At 41.6% G+C, this 25003-nt stretch overlaps 1 protein-coding gene across 4 annotated transcripts in view; it reads left to right on the forward strand.

Annotated features, from left to right (window-relative positions):
• The window catches only part of RANBP17 (RAN binding protein 17), a 250389-nt gene that overhangs the window by 137788 nt on the left and 87598 nt on the right, over positions 1–25003 (forward strand). For all 4 annotated transcript variants that reach the window (XM_066342781.1, XM_066342782.1, XM_066342783.1 and 1 more), the window contains 2 exons: positions 19374–19447; positions 20491–20571. In XM_066342781.1, the coding sequence (XP_066198878.1) occupies positions 19374–19447; positions 20491–20571 (155 nt within the window). The remainder of the gene's footprint in view (positions 1–19373; positions 19448–20490; positions 20572–25003) is intronic.

Consider the following 25003-nt stretch of genomic DNA (forward strand, 5'->3'; position numbering starts at 1 on the left):
AAAGGAACTTGACTAAGCAAACAGCGGAGGAAGTGGCAGGCATGTGATCAGATGTGTAGGTCTAACTCTGAGTCCATGCAATGATGAGCTGTCCTTCCCAGTCTTGCTTCTTAAGTGTTTTCTGCTGTGTCCTTATATTTTTAACAAAGTTGGAGAATTTTGAGAACAGAGGCAATGTCCTATACATATCTTACATCTGTCAATAGAGCTAGGGTGGTGCTAGACCGACAGCTATTTCCTGACTGATTGACTGACTATGGATTAGGTAGGGTGAGGCGGTCAGGATAGATGGGGACAGGAGCAGAGAAATTGTATGCCGATACGGGTCATTTTTCCCAATGGGTGTTCTTAAATAGAACATTAATAGATTGAGGAACAGTGATTTAGAAGGAGCCAGCATTCTCTTTGTAAGGATAGTGAGTTAGAAAAGGGTTTTTATAGTGTCACGTGGGGCTAGATCAGGACCACTCTTGTTCTTTCATTATTCCAGCACTTATAATTACTCTGATATTGTGATTTCTAGTAAGAAATATGTTTGCTCTTCACTCTCCTTTCTGGCATAGAGCTCCTAAAACCTTGGAATTTCCTAAGTGATTAACTGCTCATGAAGGTGTCTTGATAGTCTTAGCAAACCCCTTTCAATTATCCCAGAGTTTTGTTGATGAGGTGACTTTTGAAAAGCACCAAAATGGGTGCTGGTTGCCAGGAGAACCAGCCATGTGATTAGAGGGTTGGAACTTTCAGTCCCACCCCCTGACCTCTGGGAAGAGACGGGGCTAAGATGATTTCATTCACCACCCGTGGCCAGTGATTCCGTCAGTTGTGCCTACGTCATGAAGCGTCCATAAAATATGGAAAGGACAGGGTCTGGAGAGCTCCTGGGTGGGTGAACACGTTGAGATTCAGGGAGCGCGGCTCACTCAGCACGAAGCTCGGCTCCCCTTTCCCACATACCTTTTCCTAAGTGTTTTATCTATTTAAACAGAGCAGTAATCTATTTAACTATATCTTTTTAAATAGAGCAGTAATCAAGTAAACTGTGTCTCTGCATTCTGTGAGACCTTCTAGCAAATTGCACCAAAGGGGGGCGTCATTGGAACCTTTGATCTTTGGTCTAGGGATGATAACCTAGACTTTGAGTTGCCATCTGAATTAGGGGCAGTCTTGTGGGACTGAGCCGTTCACCTGTGGGATCTGCCATTATCTCTGAAGAGATAGTGTCAGAATGGATTTAAAATCGTGGAATCCCCTGATCAGTGTCCACTGAGAATTGGAGAATTACTTGATGATTTTTTTAGGGAGTAAAACACATTAGAATTTCAAATACATGTAATTGCCTACTCTGTGCCTCCTACTATAAACAGCGGGCCACAAGTTTAACCAGAGAGAGACCTGCCATCACAGACTGGCGGAGAGCACAGACCAAGCCGACAGGTGATCGCTGCTCAGTGTGATGAGCCCGTGACTGATATGCAGAACAGTGGGAACAGAGAAGAAGATACCCAATGTAATTTTGGGAAGAAGTCCCAGAGGGTGCTTAGGCTTTCTGTTAGTGTCACTCGGTTCTGTTTATTACACAGCCAGGGAAATAAAATAAAACTAGGAGTTTGCTGCATATTGGTGCAAAGAGATCAGAAGTGTCCAGCTACACGTTTTCCGTTTCCCCATCAAGATTGCAAAATGAGCCTGACCGGGCGGTGGCACAGTGGGTAGAGACACAGACAGTGGATAGTCCCACATCGGATTGGAACACAGAGGACCCAGGTTTGAGCAAAGCTCACCAGCTTGAGGCCAAGGTCACTGGCTCAAGCAAGGGGTCACTCGGTCTGCTGTAGCCCCTCAGTAAGGCACATATGAGAAAGCAATCAATGAACAACTAAGGTGTCGCAATGAAGAATTGATGCTTCTCATCTCTCCCTTCCTGTCTGTCTGTCCCTATCTGTCCCTCTCTCTGACTCTGTCTCTGTCACCAAAATAAATTAATTAATTTTTAAAAAAGGATTACAAAATAAGACTATGAAAAATAAATATTACTATACTTTAGATTGTTGACCAAATTAAGGCGGTTGATGACAAAAATCAATGTTCTGTTGCTTCTAAGAAGATAATTAGAAAAACAAATGAGCTCCCCTGCCCCTCTCATTTGGCGTCAAGAACTACCCACTTTCCTCTCTAATGGAGGTGCCAGATATAAGTCAAGATTATCTTCCACCCATTGAATAAAACAGCACTCAATAGAAAGTTTAATTGATTCGGTAGAATAAATGTCCATGAATACATATTTTCCCCTATTCCCTTCCTATTTGCCAGAATAGGAAGCAGTGTTGTCCACCAGTGAGAACTGTGACTACAAAGCTGGAGAAGCCGTTTACTGTGGAATCTTCAGCAGTCTCCTCACCATTTTTTTATTTTCCTCATCTAAAAAAATGAGGTTAATGGTACTTGCCCTACCTGCTTTGATCACATTCTTAGTGATCCAGGAGAGACGGTGCAAAGAATGTGAGCCCTCTCCCAGCCGAGAAGATAATCCAAGTATTAAAGATTTAGAATAAAATGTTGTCAGGGAGGTACAGGAGGAGAGGAGGGGGGGAGGCAGTAGATATTTGGCCAGCTATTTTTCTTGGTTGCCGATGGAGAATTTTATCATTGATGGAGAGTTCCACATCAGCCGTAGTACGGGGGAAGGTCAGGATTTTCAAAACACACAAGGATTTACTAGTACTGAAAAGAAGCAAAGTAAAAAATAATACATACTAAGGTTTTCTGCATATACAGACATGTAATTTATAGAATATTATTGTGGTGGTAATGATTCCCTCTAGAAATGGGTGAAGATGAAATAAAATTATTTCATTGAACTCTTCGAAAAAGGTATCTCCCACAAATTCCTAATTGTTAATTGTCATACACTGGTATCAAGAGAAAGGGAAGAAAAAATAGGTCTAAGTAAAGAAATGGAGAGTTGTCAGACCTGGCATTTGTAGTCATTGGTGTGGGTTATCATCTGAGAGTTCAGATGAAATGGAACAAAGTTGTGCTCTGAAAATTGAATTATTTTTCATTGTGCATAATTGAATCAAGTTGAAATTTGGTAGGTATGAGACAAAAAAAGGCCACAGCTATGATTGCTGTTACAGGAAATGGAGGAAATTAATAATAAAAAACAGTACACTGCCTCATAAATACATGCTTGTCATGAGTTTAGTGCAGCAATTTCCAACCTTTTTCATCTTGCGGCACATATAAACTAATTGCAGAAATTCTGCAGTATACCAAAAATAAAATATTTTTTGCCAGCCCTGGCCGGTTGGCTCAGTGGTAGAGCGTCGGCCTGGCGTGCAGAAGTCCCGGGTTCGATTCCCAGCCAGGGCACACAGGAGAAGCACCCATCTGCTTCTCCACCCCTTCCCCTCTCCTTCCTCTCTGCCTCTCTCTTCCCCTCCCGCAGCCAAGGCTCCATTGGTGCAAAGATGGCCTGGGCGCTGGGGATGGCTCCTTGGCCTCTGCCCCAGGCGCTAGAGTGGCTCTGGTCGCAACATTGCGACGCCCCGGAGGGACAGAGCATCGCCCCCTGGTGGACAGAGCGTCGCCCCCTGGTGGGCATGCCGGGTGGATCCCGGTCGGGTGCATGCAGGAGTCTGTCTGTCTCTCCTGTTTCCAGCTTCAGAAAAATACAATATATATATATATATATTTTTTTTTTATTATTATTTTTTTTTGCCAGTCTAACTATAAAATAGGCATAATTTTGATTCATTCACCCAGGACAGCTATTGTTGTGTTGGCTGTTGCAATTTTTTTATTTCACACCTAAGGGAAAAGAAGTCAGTGCCCCTGACTAAAGAGTCAGGTATTGCTTGTTTTAAAAATTCTTGTGGCGCCCAGTGTGCCACGGCACCCTGATTGAAAATCACTGGATTGGAGGATTGAGCACATTAAGCAAATCCCTGATTAATTTAAGTTTAATCCCGGAATTGAGTACAGATATTAGAAATTCATTTATGCGTAGGTAAACCAGAAAAACTAAATAAACAGCTTACTTAATAGAGCAGGATTTTTAGCAGTTCTTGTGAATATGTGAACATACATTCTTTTAAAAGAACCATTATAATTAAGCAAGACATGTTTGATGTGGATATTTTTTAAATAACCAAGTTTCTGCATTTTAAAAATTTTTTAAATATTTTTGTTGAATGTATTGGGGTGACACTGATGACATACAGATTCCGGGTGCACAGTTTACAATTCGTCATCTGTCTATTGCATTGTGTGTTCACTCCGTCCCCAGTCAGGTCTCCATCACCATCTTACCCCTCCCAGGTTCTAAAATACAAAATATATTAAGGAACAGATTTGGGCCACTTTTGCCTTACAGCCAGTGATCTTGCCGTTATCATTTGTTCTAAGTAATTGCTGGGAGCTATTATTTTTAAAAGACTGCATTGATAACTAGCAGCATAAATTGGGGGGGGGGGGAGTATTCCTTCAGTCTTAGCGTTCACTGACTCAAGTTTAAATTAACCTTGACTAGACTATCTTTTAATATGTTTTTGATACATAAAATAATTTATTGAAACGTGTTTTAAAATACATTTTGGAGGATTTTTAGAAAGTGCAAAAAGCTTAAGAGTAGTTTACTAGAAATGTGGTTTTATCTTACACCACATCAACATTTGTGAATCTTTTTTATTCCTATCAGCTATTTGGTAAAAATCCACAATTTGCCAAAATGTTTAATAGGACACAAATACAGACATTTCATGTGATGTACCATGTAAATGTAAACCTTTGTAGTTACATGTTTTCGTAGCAAGAGAATTGTTATAAAAGGCATGTAATTTATTAGCTATCGGTCGCTGCTTTATTGCCTTTGCCGCACCGCAGTAATAAATAAAAGAAAGTGAACTGATTTTACAAATGGCACACAAGGTGCACATTTTGTGGGGAAAAAAAGTCTTTTTTTAAAGAATTGGCATTAAATCCTTTTTTTGTGATGACAAAGAGGCTAAGAGTGCAAACTGTATTTTCTGTTTATCGAAAACAGTCTTTTTTTCTTGGGGGCATTTTCCCTATGATCATCAAGGGACTTCAAAAGCAATAAAGTGTGGAATCATTGTTCGACTTGAACAGTATTAAAACTTAGGTTTTAATTTCAGTGAAGTAATAAGATTTGAACCTGTCTCACATTACAACACTGTAAGGCATTTAGCAATTGTATTTTAAAAGAGGTTTTTAAGATGCAGCTCACTTGTAAGCTAACTGTCTGTCAGTAATTAATAGTTTTTCTTCAGCATGGGCTATTGTGAGCAGACCAAGAAATATCTGGGTTTCTAGTAACACATTATGATAATTGTGTGTTTACTCCTAATTAGTCTAAATGTCTAATAATTTTCAGCCTCTCTGCCTGCTTCAAAGAAAAAAAAGAGAGAATGACGTTTAAAGCTACAGTATATCCTTGGGCTTTTAAAAATATGAAAGTACCTGTACAATATTTCAATAAGGTTTACACCCAGCAATGTTATATGTCAGTTGACTCATTGAGTAACCAAGTATTTTATTCTTCAATATAATTTCCTAGTTTTTAGACATTGCATCATTTGTATATGTAAAAAAAAACATTGCTTGATACACAACTAGATATACAGCTAAACCCAACTGACCGTCTGGGTTCTTCAGTACTCAACATTGAAACGTATCTTTACTTCTCAAAAAAGGGCTTTAAAATATGAGCGTTTCTATTAGATCAATGTGGCAACATACTTGCTGATGAAAGATTGTATTTACCATTTGGAATTGCTCTTGAAAATAATTGCCTCTACAAAAGGAAACATCTGTACAATAGTACATGGTTAAAGCTGCCATCAATTTTTAACATTTGAGGGTTGAGCTATGACCTTTTATGATGACTGTGAACAGTAACTGCCTCCATTAGCCATAAGTTTTGTTTCTTTATTTTAGTAGATGGCCCAGACTGTAAATATTAGAGAATCTAAAATAAATCAACATATTATCCTAAGGATACAAAATGTAAGAGCTATTTGTGGTTGGGAACCTTTGACAGATAGTTTGGATGAGGCAGCTGATTGCCCGCCTCGCGTGTCTGGTCTCCGTAGCCGTGCCTGCAGGCAGTTCAGGGCTACGGCTGTAGATATTGATGTCAGGGTTAGTACTGAGTGGCTAGCAGTGACAGATGTCTATAATTACAGGCAATGCTTCCAGTATTTCTGAAAAGCCAGCTTATGTTGAACAATTATCTTATTTCTGCCTCGCCAAAGAGCGTGTTCCGACGGCTGGTATTAGCATTGGTTGAATACAGCGCTTCTGCTGCCTTGGGACAAATGTGGGAAAAGCACTGGGTTCTAAAACACAAATGAAAAATATTTTCTCAGCATTTCGAATTCGTTAAGTGCAGTGTTTTCCTAATTTTTATCTCCCAGGATGTTTCTGTTGAGGGAGTCCTGAAATATAAAAGCACATTTGGCCAACTTATTGGGCTGCTGTTCCCCCCGGGCCCGCCTGGCTCCCCAGCGCCTGTGCCCCTCGCTTTGCTGAATGGATGTGCTGCAGCACAGTTGGCTTTGAGACAACTTTCTCCGACGGGAATGACATTTTCTGATTGATTCCCATTGCAAAATTAGCAAGGCCCTTCCGTGGACCATCTCTCACACCTTTCGATGAGGGAAATTGTAAAATGTTAGGCTGTACCGAAACGTGCAAAGCACCTTAGTGCATGGATGGCTTTGCATTTGCTGAGAATTGCACTCTTCAGTTTTTGTTTTAACCCATTAAGCTTAGCCTTGATCACTAATTTCTTTTCTTCTTTTTAGTACATTTTGACTTTTTAAATTTTTCAATCATGGTTGACATGCAATATGTTAGTTTCGGGTGAGTTTTCAGTCATTTATTGCCCTTTCTTATCTCCAGGTGTCCATGACCACTTCCTTCCATACTTCCTCTTGGTCCGCTTTCTTCAGTCATTAGAAATGTTCATGCTCGATGGTCCCAGTTCTCAACTGTCTTTTTTCTGGCCACGAGTATTTATGACACAGGGGCTGTAAACAGCACACTCGCTAGCAGGTGCGGCTGCCTCACACAATACTGAACGTTCCCAAAGTCCAAGGCACTGGGTATTAAAACATTGCCCACGCTATAACTTACACATTCTGTGTTTTCAGGTCATGTAGATTGAGAAGTGCCTAGGAAATACCATTTGAGAATGCTTTGTCTTCAACCTTAATTTAATTTATATATATTGGGTTTCTACTTTGTGCGTAACCATTTTGTGTAATCATTACGTTTCTTGTTCAGTCTTTCTAGCAATATTTTATTTAGAAGGTATGATTACGTTCATTTTACAGAGTATTAAAAAGATTTCAGGAAAGTTATAAACTTGTTCAGAAGCAGCCCCTAGTTTTGACCAAATCATTACACTCTAAACACAAGTTCACTTTCTACTCTGTTACATTGCCCATGTGTGTGTTTTTTTTTTTGTGTTTTTTTTTTCTTTCATTTTTCTGAAGCTGGAAACAGGGAGAGACAGTCAGACAGACTCCCGCATGCGCCCGACCGGGATCCACCCGGCACGCCCACCAGGGGTTACGCTCTGCCCACCAGGGGGCGATGCTCTGCCCATCCTGGGCATCGCCATGTTGCGACCAGAGCCACTCTAGCGCCTGAGGCAGAGGCCACAGAGCCATCCCCAGCGCCCGGGCCATCTTTGCTCCAATGGAGCCTTGGCTGCGGGAGGGGAAGAGAGAGACAGAGAGGAAAGTGCGGCGGAGGGGTGGAGAAGCAAATGGGCGCTTCTCCTGTGTGCCCTGGCCAGGAATCGAACCCGGGTCCTCCGCACGCTAGGCATGTGTGTGTTTAGCCATGAGTCCAGGCATGCTCAGTTTTAAGGGTAATGTTTGATAAAACCCGTATCACAAGTTTCATTCCTGTATTTGCTGTTGCACTACCCAGGAAAAAAAAACTTACCTCTACAAGCACAGGTTGGATGTCTAGTCCTGGCTAGCCATCAGTCACAAGAGAGCTAAGCCAGATCCTAGATATTTGATATAACCCATCCTACTACAGGAGAAGCAGTTCAACTCGTAGTCTAATGTCAGAGATCACTATTCTAGTTATATCTGAAAGACATTCCATTTCTGTTCTTACTGAGCCTACCACCCAAAAACTTTAATTGAGGTAGCATTGGTTAGTAACATTATATAAATTTTAGGTATACAACATTTTATTTTGGTATCTATATAACTTATAGAGTGCTTACCACCAAAAGTCCAGTTTCTAACCAACACCATATATTTGACCCTTTACCAAAAACTCTTGATTGTTTGAAACCAATAAGGTATTAGTGTGTGTGCATTAATTTAGCAAAGAAAACTGAGAACTGGGTGGACTCACTGATCTGAATTGGGAAGACTTTGATAATTTATTGGACCCAGGGATGTAAATTATCTATTTAACCCAGTAAGTTGGAGAAAGGAAATCGGAATTTGTAATGACTCGAAAAAGAGGAGGATGAGAGCTTTAAAGTTGGGGACTTAGGTAATGCAGATGAGCCCGGGAGACGCGATGTCACCTCCTGCCTCCACCCCACCACTGTCCCTGCTCCTCTTCCTGTAAAGTAGACGATTCAGGCGGAAGATAGAAGACTGGGAATTAGGCTTCGTGAGAGCTGTTTCCCTTCTGATCACTCTGACCTCTAAAGCTACCGACATACCAACTTAGAACGTAATCTGTTTTCTAGCAGCTAGTTTGGATAAAGCACAAAGAAAGGACACTATCATTTTGGTACATGCCTCATAATCTTCATTCAGACTAATGTTTTATTATATATTACCTAATAATAGCAGCCACTTACTGATCATCTGTTCTGATGGCTGATAGCTAATGTTTATCTGGGGCTGACTGTGTCCTAAAGCTTTCCAAGTGTTTCTGACCCTGTGCCGGCGGTGCTGTATATAATAGGACATGATGACAATAATAATAGCTAACACTTAACGGAAATTTTACTATGTGCGAGGCCTGTGCTGAGTGCTTTACCTAAATTAACTACTTCAATCCTCCTAAAGATTCTGTTAACTTGTTCAAAATCACTTAGTAAGTGGTAGAATCCAACTAGTCTTGGCCATCAGAATCTATCCTTAACCTCTTCACTGGACTGCCTCCTAATTTGTGAGATTACCTGTTGTGATGCTATTTTTTCCATTTTACAGACAAAGAACTGAGAGGCTGAGTGGGTATAGGATTATAGAGTTGATTCATTAAATAGAGATGTTGATTCAGTGCCTGCGTGGCCAAGCTTGTGCACGACCAGCAGGTGGCAGCCCCCCTAAACCCTGCATGTGTCGCCCTGCCCACCTGTTCATTCTGTTTCCTCCAAGTTGAAGTTCTCTAAGATATCTGCTCTATTAACTTACTCATTTCTGTCTTTTCACTGAGAGAAGAAAATGCTTCCTTGGCAACTGTGTCCACCGATTGGGCTCTTGCATATGTTGTAGCTAATTTTCCACACAGAAGTTCTCTAGGAAGAGTAGGCTGGAGGCAGCCCTTGGCCTTGCGCCACACAGGGTGCTGCTCAGAGAATCCAGGTCCTGGGTGGGAGGGTGTCAGTGGCCATCAGAAGGTGAGCTCTGATCCACTGCGTCTGGGTAAGTTAAAGTTGTCACCAACTAGGCTAGTGGACAGACAAGTTGAAAGGTCAAAGGGCTATAGGAACAAGATCTTTGACTAAAATTTGAGACTATTAAGAAAACTAGCTGATTTGACCAAGTAGCAAAAATAATACAGATGATGTCATTGAAACCTCCTCTTTATCCCCTGGGCCATTACTCCTATACTCTTTATGTCAGATGGTTCTTCCAGAAGAACAGAGAGTTGAGTATGTCTTAGGAGAAAGGTACAGAAGTTATTTTAGATGTAGAAAATGGGACAAGTTTCAGAGAGGCAATATGGAGGCAAAAATAGAGTAATATTAATAGGAGACGTGTATGAATAAAATAACGATGTTAGAAGTGGAAACAAGGACCTGGTAAAGGTCTTAACACCCACCATAACTATAATTTGGTGTGCTTTTATGGGATTTGGGGAGAGTGTGTGTGCGTAAGAATCTGATTCAGTGATGAAAGCCTCAATATGATTCACATACCTTCTGAATGACTAGAAATTAGTTCCATGTTTAAAGATCTACTTTTACCCAGGAGAAGGTGACTGGTCTACTTAAATCTTGAGCCCTACTTGGCATACGTGCATAATAAGAGTACTTCATGGGAAGCAATAGTACCAACATGTTCTTTAAAATAGTCCTGTCAATATTATTTAAAATTGCTCCTTTTTTTTAAGCTATCCTTTAGTAATGGGTTTCTTGAATTATTTCACGAAGCAAGCCCACTGTAATCCATATGACCACGTCTAGGCTTTGAATGGCACAGCCCCGGGCCTCTACCCATGGCCTCCAGGATAAAATCAAAGTCCTAAGAATATCTTAAGTGACAGCCACAAAGATCCCGAGTGCTCTGGAACACTGAGGTCGCCGGTTCGAAACCCTGGGCTTGCCTGGTCAAGGCACATATGGGAGTTAATGCTTCCTGCTCCTCCCCCTTCTCTCTCTCTCCCTCCCTTTCTCTCTCTCTCTCTCACTCCCTTTTTCTCTCTCTCTCCTCTCTAAAATAAATAAAATCTTTTTTTTAAAAAGGAAAAAAAATTTTGCCTGACCAGCGGTGGCGCAGTGGATAGAGTGTTGGACTGGGATGCGGAGGACCCAGGTTCAAGAGACCGAGGTCACCAGCTTGAGCACAGACTCATCTGGTTTGAGCAAAGCTCACCAGCTTGGACCCAAGGTCACTGGCTCGAGCAAGGGGTCACTTGGTCTGCTGAAGGCCCGCGGTCAAGGCACATATGAGAAAGCGATCAATGAACAACTAAGGTGTCGCAACGAAGAATTGATGCTTCTCATCTCTCTCCCTTCCTGTCTGTCTGTCCCTATCTATCCCTCTCTCTGACTCTCTCTCTCTGTCTCTGTAAAAAAAAAAAAAAAAAGAAAAGAAAAGAAAAAAGATCCCGAGCGCTGTTCTCGCTGTATCTGAAGCTGTCAAGGCCTTTTGCTCTTCCCTTCTCTCTGACACCAGGTGGCGGGTCCCTAAACTCTGTGCTCTTTAGGTTGTACGCCTGAGGAGCGATGCGTCCAGAGCTACAGAGGAGGCTTGGAAAGTAGTTGAGGTGAGTTGGGCTGCTGGTTGGCACGGTGGACACCAGTCTTCATGCTCACCTCACTGCAGCCCACGTCCTTCGGACCAGAGTGGGCAGGTGCTCACGGCCGCGTGTGCAGGTGCCTTGTCTTGGTCCCTTTCTTTATGTGCGTTTAGTAACCAAATGTTCACTGGTCGGCTAATCAGCAGCATTAACTGCCAAGACTGTTTAGTGTGAGAGCAACCTGCGTTTCTTGATCATACCATTCCTGAGGTGGCCAGTTCTACCGGTTATTTGTCCCTGAAAGGAGAAAGTTTGATTTGGCTTCGTCGATGAGCATCTGTTATTGAATAGCATGACAAGCCGTGTTATTGAACATGTATCCCATGCGCCAGAAAGTGTATCTGCTGGACACCTCGGAGAGGTATGGGGGATTAGCATAAATAAAATCTTTTAATTCCTGATTTCCTCTACCATCATCCTCTCACAAACTTTATCCAGCATCCACATCTTTGCTCCAAAACCTAATCATGTCATCTTACAGATTTGCTGTTGCAAAGATTATAGATGAAATGCCTGAAATGCCCCCTTCAAATCATGGTCTCCACCTGACCGAAATGAGCGCAGCCTCCCTGTAGCCTGCGCCGAGGCCGGGGCTAGCTGCTGGCTGTGTGATCTGGGAAAGATAATGTATTCACCCCGGGCTGCGCCATGGCTGTGGCCACGGAAGACCAGGCGGACAGAAGCCTGGCCGCAGACAGGGAGTGGGTTGGCAGCCAGCAGGAGCGAAGCTGTGTCAGGACAAATGTACACTGTCCTTCTTCTCTAGCTGGCTCTCAGCTGCTTGCACCACGGGGGTCCTTCTGTGGCTGTGTATCCTGTGACTAGTGACTGGTGTGCTCGACCCAGGTCCCTCTTGGCTGGCAAAGGCCTGTCGGGGGACATTAGGTTCATGCTGGTGGAGATCCTTAACCGGTGGCTCCCTGAAGGAAAGGGAGGCACACAGCCAGCTTCTGTTGAACAGGTGGTCGTTAGACCTCAGATCTGCCCGGGGGTGTGCGGGCAGGACTCTCTCCAAAATGACCGGCATTGCTGGTTTCCCCACTCTACCTGTATTCCTCTTTCTAATAAACGACTGTTGAGACACTAATCCAAAAATGTCTCCGGCAGCATCTGGAGCCCTTCCTTGGCAGTCTGGATTTGGGCCCAAGTCGGGAGTGGAAACCCCACTGGGGTGCAAGCAAAGAGGAAGCATGTTCTTAGCCATGCATCAGTGGAGGCCCCTACTGGGAGAGGGGATTATCGCAAGGCAGCAGGCAGCCCTGCGCCCCAGCCTGCTGGGCTCTGCTCTGTGCCACAGGATGTGGAGCGAAGGCAACGGCAGGCCAAGGGGCGGCCCGAGCTTCCTTAGACAATAGCTTATCCAAGCAGATTGGGAACGCCTCTTAAGAGATTTGTTAGGTACATGTCCCCTCAGCAAGATGGCCACCACAGATGGTGGGCTCAGATATTCCTGTTGAAATAAATACTTCACGTTCATTTTTATTTTATACTTCCGTAGCCATTTCTTTTTATCAGATACCATTCTGAATAAGTCCAGCAGATTCCTAAACATTTACCACTTCCTTTCCAACATACATTATGGTTTTAAAATTAAATTCTGGTAAAAGATTTTTTTTTTTACCTATAATTCTGGTCCTATATTTTGGGCTGTTATTCTAAGTGATACGGGGAAATGATTCAGCCAAGACTAACATGGATCTATTGAGTATCGCTGAGTTTGTATACTTAATAGGCAGCAGTGATGTTGGTACTATTAATTGTCTTAATGTGATCATAAGTTAATTGTGATGGCCATATTTTATTCTGCTTCAGATGGTAATGAAAGAGCTCAGTATCTGAGTTCCAAACGGCTTACGTCCAAGTAATTAAACGCTCTGTCCCCTCAGCCCCCCACCCCCCGTCCCTCCCCTTGTGGACGTGGGTCTCAGGGACGGCACTGCCCTGACCTCAAGCGCACTTGAAGCCTAAGACCGAAATAAGGGTTTCTTCCTCATATAAACAAGTTCACGCTCAGTGAGGAGATTCTTTTTTTAAGGAATGTTCATTCTTTCATTATAGTGGATCTTTTCTGGTGTCAGGTTTTGTTTTGCCAAAGTACAACCAGTTAAAAATCTTGATTGATAAGTCATTTCATGAGATCAAAATAATAGTTGAGAATTTACAACAATTGTCCCTTTTTTTTAAATTTTGTGGCATCAGTCTTGTATTATGGGACGTGAGTTTCTGAGGATAAATTGGCTCAGGAAAATATATCGTCCGCTGGCAGCGCACAGACTTGTTGTAGATTGTCATAGCAGCGCTCCCGTTCTGCGTGGGGCCCGCTCACTAAAGCTCGCCGAGAACATTTGTAGGAGGCCTCAGGGTATTAACTTACTGCAATTTTCTGAAGATTCATTATCCAGAATCTTAATTCATTATAACAACTCTTATGAAAACCTACAGAACCAGTTTTTCTATTTTATTTTCTTATTTGCACAGAATGAGCGATTCATTGTTCTTTTTAATTTGTTTCATGTGGTGCTTTTGAGTACATTTCATAGAGGGCTGTTATTGAATTTCTGTGGCTGTCATTATCTATCCATACAACCTTTCGGAACTAATATTCTGGGTTTCCCAGTTCTGTAATCTACTTCAAATTTAAGGATTGATATAATTAGTTTCTTCAAAGTTATAACCAGAATGTTAGCGACAATACTGCAAATACTCACAACCAAGGATTAGGATTGGAAAAAGAAAAGTAATTTAAAAATTGTCACAGCATATGCTTTTATTCTTTTTTTTTTTTAATATATTTTTTTAAGATTTTATTTATTTATTTTCCTCGAGAGTAGGTAGGGGGCCCAAGAAGTATCAACTCATAGTTGGTTGACTTTAGTGATTCATTGATTGCTTGTCATATGTGCCTTGACCGGGCAAGCCTAGGGTTTCAAACTGGCGACCTCAGCGTTCCAGGTCAATGCTCTATCCACTGCACCACCACAGGCCAGGCGCTTTTATTCTTTATTAAATTAAATTTACAACCCAAACTTTTATTGCTATTTGTATGTTCGTTCCCTTGTCTGGTGTTCTTATCTCGTCTAGCTTCCTTTTAAAAAACCAGATATAAGATGATTTAAGCATGCACAAACAATATTTGTAATTTGGTTAGTTGAGAAGTTAGAGAAGTGTTGGGTCATTGAAGCATTATATACATATCCAAATGCTCTTTTCTGAAAATTAAAAGAAGCTCCATAGTAAAATAGAGATAAGAAAACAAACGTAACAGTTCTTTAGGAACATGCCTTCTCAAGTCTATGATAATGGTAACTGCTTACATTTCTAACAACTTGCCATAAGTCAGGAGCTAGAGAGATGGATGGCTGCTTAAAATGAGCAAATGTCCTAGTGTCTAAGGCAGTAAGTATTTAGAAGTAGAAAGAATTTGGTTTTGCATCATAAACTTTCAAAGCTTTATACCTTTAACAAAGGCCATTTCTGACCTTGGTCAGAGTGTGCTGCCCAAATGTGTGTGTGAAGATTGCAGAGTTAGTACAAATTGTAAGGTTTTGTTTTAACCTTCTTTGTTCCATGTCAAAGTCTTCAAGGTAAGCTCCTTCTTTTCTTCCTGTTATTTTTATGGAATGAATCTTTTCTCGGAAAGGCACTAGTTGAGTTTTATCACCTGCTGAAAGACAGGGTCCATGAAATGGCGGTGGAAGGGAAGCAGCAGTTGTTGGTAACTACTAAGTACCAGGCTCTGTGTTAGGCATCATCACTTATAGTTCCCAAAAAGCCCACAAAGTAGGTGTTAGTCCTGTTATGCCTGTTGTACAGATAGGAAACCAGGTTCAGGGATTGTAAGTAACCCTAGTTCGTGGTAGACAAAGCGTACAGATCCAGGCGTCTGCGGACCTGAGCAGGGCTTTGTCTGTGGCTAAATTTATCAAGGCGATGTTGTAAGGACGTCTGGGGGTATAAAGAGAAATGGACATTTCCCTGCTCTCACACGACACTTGCTCGAAATACTGAGGAAATGCTAGAGCACTTGCTGGAAGTAGTGGAGGAAAATGAATTGTCCAAATTCACGTGGAAAGTTAATTCTAAAACGCGGTCTATTCTATTATATAATCTGAGGCGTGCTGTGGACGGGCTGGTGACAGTGGGCGCTCTCAGGAGTCATGGGGGGTGCTCTTCTCACTGAGACCACAGGAAGAGCTTCTTCCGGAAATGTTATTTAAGCATTCAAAGCACATCTTTCCAAATAACAAAAGTTTACCAGTGGGTACCCGGTGAGTGGAATTTGCGGGATATTATTTTTAGAGAAAAAGATTCTCTAAAGCAACCTTATATGGCTTGTTTTCCTTGTGTTAAAAAATTTTAAATGAAATGACATTGCAGTCTTAGTCCTTTTGCGTGTATTGAGTATCGGGCATGAGAGATAAAAGACAGAGCATCACCTGTGTCCACAGGGAGCTTGCAGTCTAACCGAGAAACACAGGCATACTTATAAAGAAGGGTGGAGAGGCGCAGGCCGACAGGTGAACACGGGGTTGTGGCGTGTGCATCTCTGATTCTTGAGGCACACGACCAACGGTGTAGCGTTTGTTCAACCTCATTTTCTCCCTCAGACGGGTGGACAATCCAAATGGCCTTAGTCTCTTATTTCTTAGATTTTTGCTTATTTTTCACTGTGATCAAATTATCAATTTTGAAACAAATGATTAGGAATCTGAACTAAGTGAATTATTACCTCTCCTTGCATTTCTGTGCCAACTTCTGTGTCCCTCCTGAAAATGAGTATCACCATGTAGTTTCTTCTGGCTGTCAAAAAAGAAATTTTTTTTGGTGAAGTGATAGAAGTTACAGCTAATGTCAAAATTTCTAAATATTGTATTAGAATTTTTTTTTTTCCTGTAGAAGACTTTCATTGGCTTGTTTTATGATAAACAATTTCATAGGACTTTTCTCACTGGACAGATTACTTCCCACCCCTAAATTATGTGTGTCTGTGGCATGATGAAATTCCAAATGTTCAAAGACATTTTTATATTATCTGTGTTCTCTGAATGATAAGGTGCCTTGGAAAATGTGAGACAGTCTTTTAAAAAGAAATGCAGTAATCATACATTGATTCTAAATGACCCTGTCACACGTGAAAACAAATCAGATTGTTGCTGTTAATGAGCTTTTCAATTTGCTATTCAGTAGATCAGATAAGTGGATTTAAGAGGTAATGATCCTGTTTAGTACTCAAGCCCGACTGTCAGATCCTAGTAGCAGTGAGAAATCCCCCGGGACAAAAGCGTTGACACAGCTCGGGATGGGATAATGGGAATCAAAGCTAATGGGTGATAAAAGGAACGGTGCAAGTTACAAGGATAATTGTGGATTAAAGCACTGCCATGTGTCAATGTTGACTGTTTTTTCTAGTATCTTATTGGGTCAAATCTGATGCTTTGAGAAGCTGTTTTGACAGCAAAGCACAACAGACCCGCCTTGAGTGCCAGGGACACGTCAGAAAACCTCCTTCTGAGAACCATCAATAAACAAGGATAGTCTTTTAAAGGTTAAAAAGTGTTCAGTGTCTAAAATCACAGTTACTATATTTTTATCATTTGATGTGGCATGAGTAGAACCAAACTTAGATTAATCCTGAGTTTTGCCATAAAAAAGGCATTTTATAAAGTCTTGAAAATGTAAAATTTCATTTTACAAAAAAAAAAAAAAAATACAGCACGGGGGTGCGGGTGGGGAGTGGGGGTGGGAGGAGAGGAGACGGACCCCCAAACAGTCACATGTGGAAAGTTCTGTGATGGAGGAATGGACCGGGGGGGGGGGGGAGCACAGAAAGGGAGTGCAGCTCAGTGCCCGCTGTGATGGAGGAATGGACCTGGGGGGACACAGAAAGGGAGTGCAGCTCAGTGCCCGCTGTGATGGAGGAATGGACCTGGGGGAGCACAGAAAGGGAGTGCAGCTCAGTGCCCGCTGTGATGGAGGAATGGATCTGGGGGGGGCACAGAAAGGGAGTGCAGCTCAGTGCCCGCTGTGATGGAGGAATGGACCTGGGGGGGCACAGAAAGGGAGTGCAGCTCAGTGCCCGCTGAGATGGAGGAATGGACCTGGGGGGGCACAGGAACGGAGTGCAGCTCAGTGCCCGCTGTGATGGAGGAATGGACCTGGGGGGGCACAGAAAGGGAGTGCAGCTCAGTGCCCGCTGTGATGGAGGAATGGACCTGGGGGGGCACAGAAAGGGAGTGCAGCTCAGTGCCCGCTGTGATGGAGGAATGGATCTGGGGGGGCACAGGAACGGAGTGCAGCTCAGTGCCCGCTGTGATGGAGGAATGGACCTGGGGGGGCACAGAAAGGGAGTGCAGCTCAGTGCCCGCTGTGATGGAGGAATGGACCTGGGGGGGCACAGAAAGGGAGTGCAGCTCAGTGCCCGCTGTGATGGAGGAATGGACCTGGGGGGGGGGGCACAGGAACGGAGTGCAGCTCAGTGCCTGGAGGGAGGGAAGGATTCAGAGGGAGATGACTGGGAACTGGGGAAGAGGAGGAGGAAGGCAGATTCAGGCACAATGCAAGCACCTGACCCCATAGAGATCTGGAACCAGGAGAAACCTCAGTTCTCCAGCACCATGGCGTTGCGGCTTCGGGCTGAGGGAAATGCTAGTTGAGAGGTAGGTTGGAGTCAAGTTGTGAAGGGCCTTGCGAGCCGTTGATCAGATCAGTATCCGAGTTGCCAAGGAACTCCCCTTTCTGCACACTGTTGTTCCTCCGAGCCTTCGAGGTGCTGGAAGGCTTCTGCTCACTGAGGCTGGTGGTGACTCACTTCCCTGGGTTCTCTTTCTAGCTCCCTCCTTTCTCCAGACATCTCACCAGCACATAGATAGCTTCAGTCTTGTAAGAGATGGAGGCCTGTTCTCAGGAGCAGAGTCGCAGATAGAGGAGTAGAAATGCCTTTCTGTCGGGTTCGGAAGGCAGAAGAGGCAACAGGAATTTGGATCCCAATCTTCCTTTCTTCTCCTACCTCTTGACCCTCCACCTGGAGGAGCTTTCAGTCTCAGGACTCAGGTTGAAAGCCTGGAACACAAGCTTCTGGTTTGAGTAGTGTTTACAATCCGAGTAAGAGACGCTTGCCGTGAGCAGCGGGCCTCCTCTGGGTCACCCTGCCACCCCCGGGCCCTGGGGTTTCCTTCTCCCCTTCCTGACTCCCCTCGCCTCGGCGGGTCAGGCTGCTGTTTACCTGCGGAAACAAGGCAGAGAGGGAGAGCCAAGTCGCCATGCCATGGGAAACAGGCTGGCCAGGAGAAAGTGAGAAAACGCAGTCACAGGGGCTCAGGTCGCGGAAGTGAAATCCCATACAGCTGGTGTCTGGCAGGGGCGGCCTGGACCCACACCAGAGCATCAGGGAGCTCGGAGGTGTTAACGCACCTCGCAGCTCTGCCAGGCTACCAGGGAATGTTCCATTGGCTGCCGGCGGCATCTTCCAATTGAAGTGGGCTCTGTGTTTATCCGCTTAGTGTGGCTTGGGTTGGGACTGAAACCTTGCACCCCAAACTCTGCAACCGACACTCCCTAATTGGAAGCTAAACGGATTCCCAGGCCCTGGTGCACTGAGCAGAGAATTCCTGAGCGTAGGACTTCCATTTCAGTGTGGAAAGTAAGACCTATCTCTGCATTGGGGGAGCTTGATTGAGAGATATTCCAGGAGAATTTCTATAAAGTCTTATAACTGCCTACCGTCATCCTGAATTATTTGCTTGTTAGCTGGAATCTGGAATGGATGGAAATTTTGTAAATGTTGGAGCCTTTTACTGAGGCAGCTCAGCTTGTAGCCCTCATCTTTGATAAAGGGGTGATTTACCACTTTGAAAAACAGATTATGTAGTGTGCTGGGAGTAAAGGGAGTATGTGAGGGAGGGTATGTATGTATTTTAAAATAAAAGAGGTGCTTCCTGGAAGAAAAAGAGGGTAAATTTTAAATTTATAAAGATTTTAAGAAGTCCTCATTTGCTGTCCCCATCTACTCCCCCCTTCAGTGTGGAGGTAGCAGTGCATTAAATCTTACATTTGTTCCATGTGTAATCTTTTGAAATATATGTTAATGAGAAGGCTTTTAACAACGAACTGTTTTCCTGCAGGTGTATGCCCGCATGTCGGAAGTCTTAGGAATAACAGATGACAACCATGTTCTCGAGACATTCATGACGAAAATGTGAGTTCCTGTGCTCCTGCTTTGTGTCTCGGATGTTTCTTTTGTTGTTGCTAGTTTAGATCTAGTAGATGTGTTTTTTTTTTACTGTATTTAAATCACTTCGTAAATACTAATTTCCTTAATAAAAGGCTTTAAAAATTAGGTTTTAATTTTTAGAATGGTAGTTTGGTTTTTAACTGAAACTTGATTTCTCATACTTAGAGTTCACCTTCCAGAAGAGTTATTGTCCAGGCTGTCCTACAGTGGCAGTGTGCAACATCAAAATATTATAGGCATCTTACAGACTTAGGCTCTTCAAGTCAGTGAGGCAGCATTTTTTTTTTAATTGAAAAGAAAATATGCAGTTTCAAAGACCAAGTGAAGAGTTTATTGCAAATTGGAATCATTGAGAGAGGGTTTGATTGCCTTAAGACAGGGTGGTCATTGACTCCAATAGAAACCAGTGGCTGGCTATCAGAGACAGAGCCATGGAAACTGAATTATCCCGATAACATTAGCAGAATTCACTAGTTTTTAGTCTTAGATATAACTTTGCCCACTTAGCCTAACCTGGTATGCCTCCATGTGGCACTCCACTTTATCTGTGTAACTCATAAGTAGCACTGTCTTGCTTATAGAGAATAAAGCTAGATAAACCATCATGATCATAAGTAATGAGTTTTGGAACTCCAAGTTGAATGGCTCATTCCTTGGCGGTAGCTCTGAACCACTATTAGACTTCCCTTGTAACTCCTGTTGTCATTCCCAAAGGTGTTTGCTTTAGATATAAACTTAATGCTTCTCCTGTGAAACAGGAGACTTTTTAATTTGTAATACTAAATGTATAGAATTATACACCATTTGGACATTTGAAGTGTAGTGTTTGTTGTACATTGGTTGTATACAATTCTGAATGTGCTGTAAAAGAATAGAATAGAAAATGTCCCATTGGTATTTTGTGATTTAAGTTTCCTAACTTACATGAATGTACGTGTCTTTCCATGTTCTCCCTATACAAGTGAATACCTTATTTACAATTAAAAACTTCTTTTTTTTATATTTAGTGTCACAAACCTTAAATACTGGGGAAGATGTGAGCCTGTAATTTCAAGGACTCTTCAGTTCCTAAATGACCTTTCTGTTGGATATCCTTTTCACTATATATCTAATAATTTTATAAACAGCCTAACAAGTGCTTTCTATTGGCTGTTTTCTTGTTTATAATTTTAGCAAGTTATATTTAAATAAAAAGCCTTTTATTTATTTAAGCTTATCTGTAAACTCATGCTTTTGAAAGATTTATACTAGCTTCATACTGTACTATAAAGCATTTATTAAGAGTCACAGTGAATGTATGTGGGTGTATAGATTCCTAACTAACGTTCTGTTTATACCCATCCAGGTTAATAAATTGTTATATAAAAAACAATGCTACCACATGTTTTAGCCCATGGTTTTTCATAATTGTCTTGATGTTCTTGTTTTAAAAAAAAGCATGGAACTAATTTTAAGATCTTAATGTTCTAAAAATATCATCTTATACAAACTGCATTCCTAAGAATAAATATATCTTCACTATTGTTCAATTGAAAAGAATATTATTCTCATTAATTAAAAGGCACAAAGGAAGAAATTTCTTTTAAGTTTTTTAAACACTTTTTTGATTATCAGCCTTACCAAATCAACATCTCGTTTACTCTAAAATGAGGTTTCTCAGGACACATTAAATGTTTAGTTTTCTCTGAGCAGTTTTTTAAAATCTAAAACTAGAATCATCTTTTCTAATTCGGTTCTAATGGATGATACTGTCATGTATCTACCAGTGAGGGAGAAGCATGTAGTTTGTCCTTTATATGTTACCTATCATATCATAGGAGTTGTGACAAATAAATGTTGGTTTACTTAACCACCAAGATTCACCAATATGTTAATAGGGGGATAACATTCTGAAAATGGGTGGCATTGGAGGAAAATCTTAAATGTAGGTCCCCTTCAGGAATATGTTGATATTAGTTAACTTTTAAATTGTGTTTCTTGGCAAACCATAAAAGATTTCTAAAGTATTAGACACCCACTTTTGTGCTGGAATTTAATATGCAACTTTTTATTGGAAAATAATCGTCCTTGTCTGGCAAAATCCACCATGCAATATTTCTGTTAGTAGGTATAATGCAATAAAGTCAGGGAGGGCTATTTATCACTACAAATTTTGAGGATTTCAGGATTCTTTTTATTATTTTAATATATTTCTTTGATATTAAATCAGAAAAATGATAAATTACACCTGTCCAGGCTGTTTTTCCTTTTTACTGGAAAGTGATGTACAGCCCAATTCCAGTGGTCATTTTGGCTTTTCAAGATATGTATTTTTTCTTATTAGGGGAAAAAAAAAACCGGAAGCTGTATTTTTTAAAATAATAATGCTGAAATACTCTTTATTTCTAACGTATGAAGTGGTTGATAAGTACTTCCAGTATTGCAAACTCGGGCCTTCCCACAGTGAATTACTCTGAGAGCATATTATCTGGGAAGAATCTATGTGATTTTATAGCACATATCTATTGTTTGGATTTACCCCGTGTTTTAGATTGGAATTGAAATCTAATATAAAATTAATTTGATTTGTATTCTTTTTAGTGTGATTTGCATAATGCCTAATTTATTTGGGTCTGATCTTAGATCCTTTTCCTGTCACCTTATGTTTTGTATCTTCTTTAACCCTAAAATCATAACCTTTTGTATATATGTTGTTTGTTTCTTTTGAGCACTTCCTGAAGTTAATAAAAATCATATTTTCAGAAAACTTACTAGATAAGTTTAAAAGCTATAACATTTTAAACTAAGGGATATGAATGGTTTTAACCCGGGTGTGTTGATTTATATTTTTTAACAATTATTTCCGGTTTGCATATTTAGAAATATATATTAGCACAATTTGATTTCAGTGCTCAGTTATTTGAATTATAAATCATTATGTCCCTTCTAGCTGATCAGTCATGAGATATCTTTGAATTCATTTACATAATGGGATATGCGAGTGGTGTCTCTCTCTCTCAGTGCATTTGCTGGTTACCTAATGCGTGTTTTGTTGTTTCCAATTGATTTCTTTAGTATAACATGTTTTTAAGTCCAGATTTTAAAACAATACATTATTTCTGTGTTAAAAATAAGATGGCATTTTTTAGAAACAGAAACAGTTTTGCAGGATAAAAACCATCACTGATTGACCCCTATCAATGTAAATGTTTACATATTAAAATTTAAAATATTAGTAATAAATGGAAAGTATGTTATTTTACTATGAAGTTTTGTTTTAATATGTCCTTTGATTTGAGAGAGAGAGAAGCATCAACTCATTGTTGCACATAGTTGTTCCATTGAACTGTGCACTCATTCATTGGTTGTTTCTCGAACGTGACCTGACCAGAGATTGAACCCATGACTTGGCATGCTGGGACAGTGCTCTACCCATTTAGCCACCCATCCAGGGCCACTCTGAACTTCCTTATGACGTTATAATTCACGTTTTCAGATAGTTTTTGTTCTCTATTTTTATCTTCTTCAGAATGAATCCTACTCGTTGTTTATGGTCCTCAAAGCCAGTCTTTGAACTTTTGTGTTCTGGTATCTGACCACTTGTTTGGAAATTAAAATACAGAAGATCCTCATTTTTTTAAGGACATGCCCCCAGAAAGCCTCTGTTCACTTGCCCCAAGGCTATAGTCTCAGACTTTACCATCAGAATCACTGGAGTGCTTGTTAAAGTAGAAATTGCTACACCTTACCTCCAGAATTTAGTTTTTAGGTGCTAGATTGAGCCCTGAGAATTTGCATTTTCAGCAAGTCTCGGGTGATGCTGTTGGCTCAGGGAAGATGCTTTGAAAACCGCCTTAAGGTAAGTAGAAAGTAGAAGGCCAGGTCCTAAGAGCAGTCAAGTACTTTCCCCCTGGGACTTGGCCCTCGCTGGGAAAGGGCTGCCTTGACATTTTTCAGAGGTAGTCCAGGTCCCTAAATAGTAATGTGTATGAGGAGGCTGCCAGTACATGAAGTCGGGTTTTACCTGGAGAGCTGTTGCATTTTACCCCAAGGGTTCTGTTCGCAAAATTTGAAGTTTTCCAAATTAAGACTATTGTAATTTTAAAACCCAGAGGCCTTTTTTAAGAGAAAGTTTGTTTTCCTATCAAATTCATTACATGGGGCATACAAAATCCATTTGGCAAATACCCCTGAGTAACTTATTAACGTACTCTTTCAATTTCAAGACTAGATTTCGGGACCTCCAGGTTCCAAGTAGCTTCTTCCGACCTTCCGACATGCGCAAAGCTGAACCGTCTGTGGCTGGGACAGCCCTCCACAGGCAGGGGTGGGGATCCGTCTCCTTTCTGCAACGCTCTCCAGCCAGAAACTGTGGTTCCCGTCTAACTGGAAACGGGATGAGATTATTTAAATACATAGTTAGAACAAGAAAGCTGCTCAGAAAACTGGTGAACATAAGTGTCAGCAATGCAAGAGATTAAAATTCCATTAAATGCTGAGAAAGAGGTGGGGAGGGGTTACAATTCATCCAAAATTCTGTTTATTAATTATTATTTCAAGGTTTTTTTTCCTTTGAAAAAGAATTGCTGGTATTTCTACTGCAGTTTCTTTACTCAGACGTGCAGCCCTGACATGCCTCACTTTGGCTTTCAGATAAATAAGAAAGGATTTCTATTTTCTATTAGGCCCTCTGTTGGTAGTTGCCCTTATTACATCATCCTCAAAGGTTTAAAACAATCCCAAAATGTCTTTATCTTTTTAAAACAGATCCCATCAGAGTTCTACGTTAATTCACGAAATTATCCAAACTCAGTTTTACCGTATTGTTACTGTCCGCTTCAACAGTTCTTAGGATTACTTACTTATCCATATTATTCCAAGACCACCTACATAATTCACGGTCCCAGTACCAAATGACAATGTGGGGTGCCTTGCTCCTAAATTATTGAGAACTTGTCGACCCCAGCAGCAAAGCCCTGACCCAAGCACAGGGCCCCGTGCAAGTGTACGGCTTGCACAGCCATGAACCCGGCCCCGGTTTTGTTATGTAAAGAAATACACAATTCCTTTCGTTTGTCTGCAGGCTAACTCTCCCAGACTTTGCGATGCTCTCTCCTTAAGGGTTTTGTGAATATAATTCCTATCCGCATGCACCATAGATCTATTTATCTATGAGTTTATTTCAGTGGTTTCCACTTCCGCGAGCCTGAGAGTCTGCGTTCTCGTCCAAGCTCCTCGATTGCCCTGACGATTTTCTTTTTTGAACCCAGACCTCTTCTGCTTGCTGGTTCAGTGCACTAACTAAAACTGCCTCCTTATTTCGATTTAACATGGAGTCGGAATAAAATAGGGATTCTTAAATCTAATTCCAAACTCGTCTTCATGGGTTACTTGATCTTCACTGGCCTCTTTCAATTCAGCAAATATTAATTAAGCCTTTGCTCAGGACAGGGCCAAAAAGGATCGGTGAGACCCAGGCCCTGCCTTCGCAGAACTGATCCTGATTCCAGACTTTCTTCCCTGTATTTTCACTAAGAGCTC

Source organism: Saccopteryx leptura, chromosome 6 (genome assembly GCF_036850995.1).
Source record: "Saccopteryx leptura isolate mSacLep1 chromosome 6, mSacLep1_pri_phased_curated, whole genome shotgun sequence".
Classification (NCBI taxonomy): domain Eukaryota; kingdom Metazoa; phylum Chordata; class Mammalia; order Chiroptera; family Emballonuridae; genus Saccopteryx; species Saccopteryx leptura.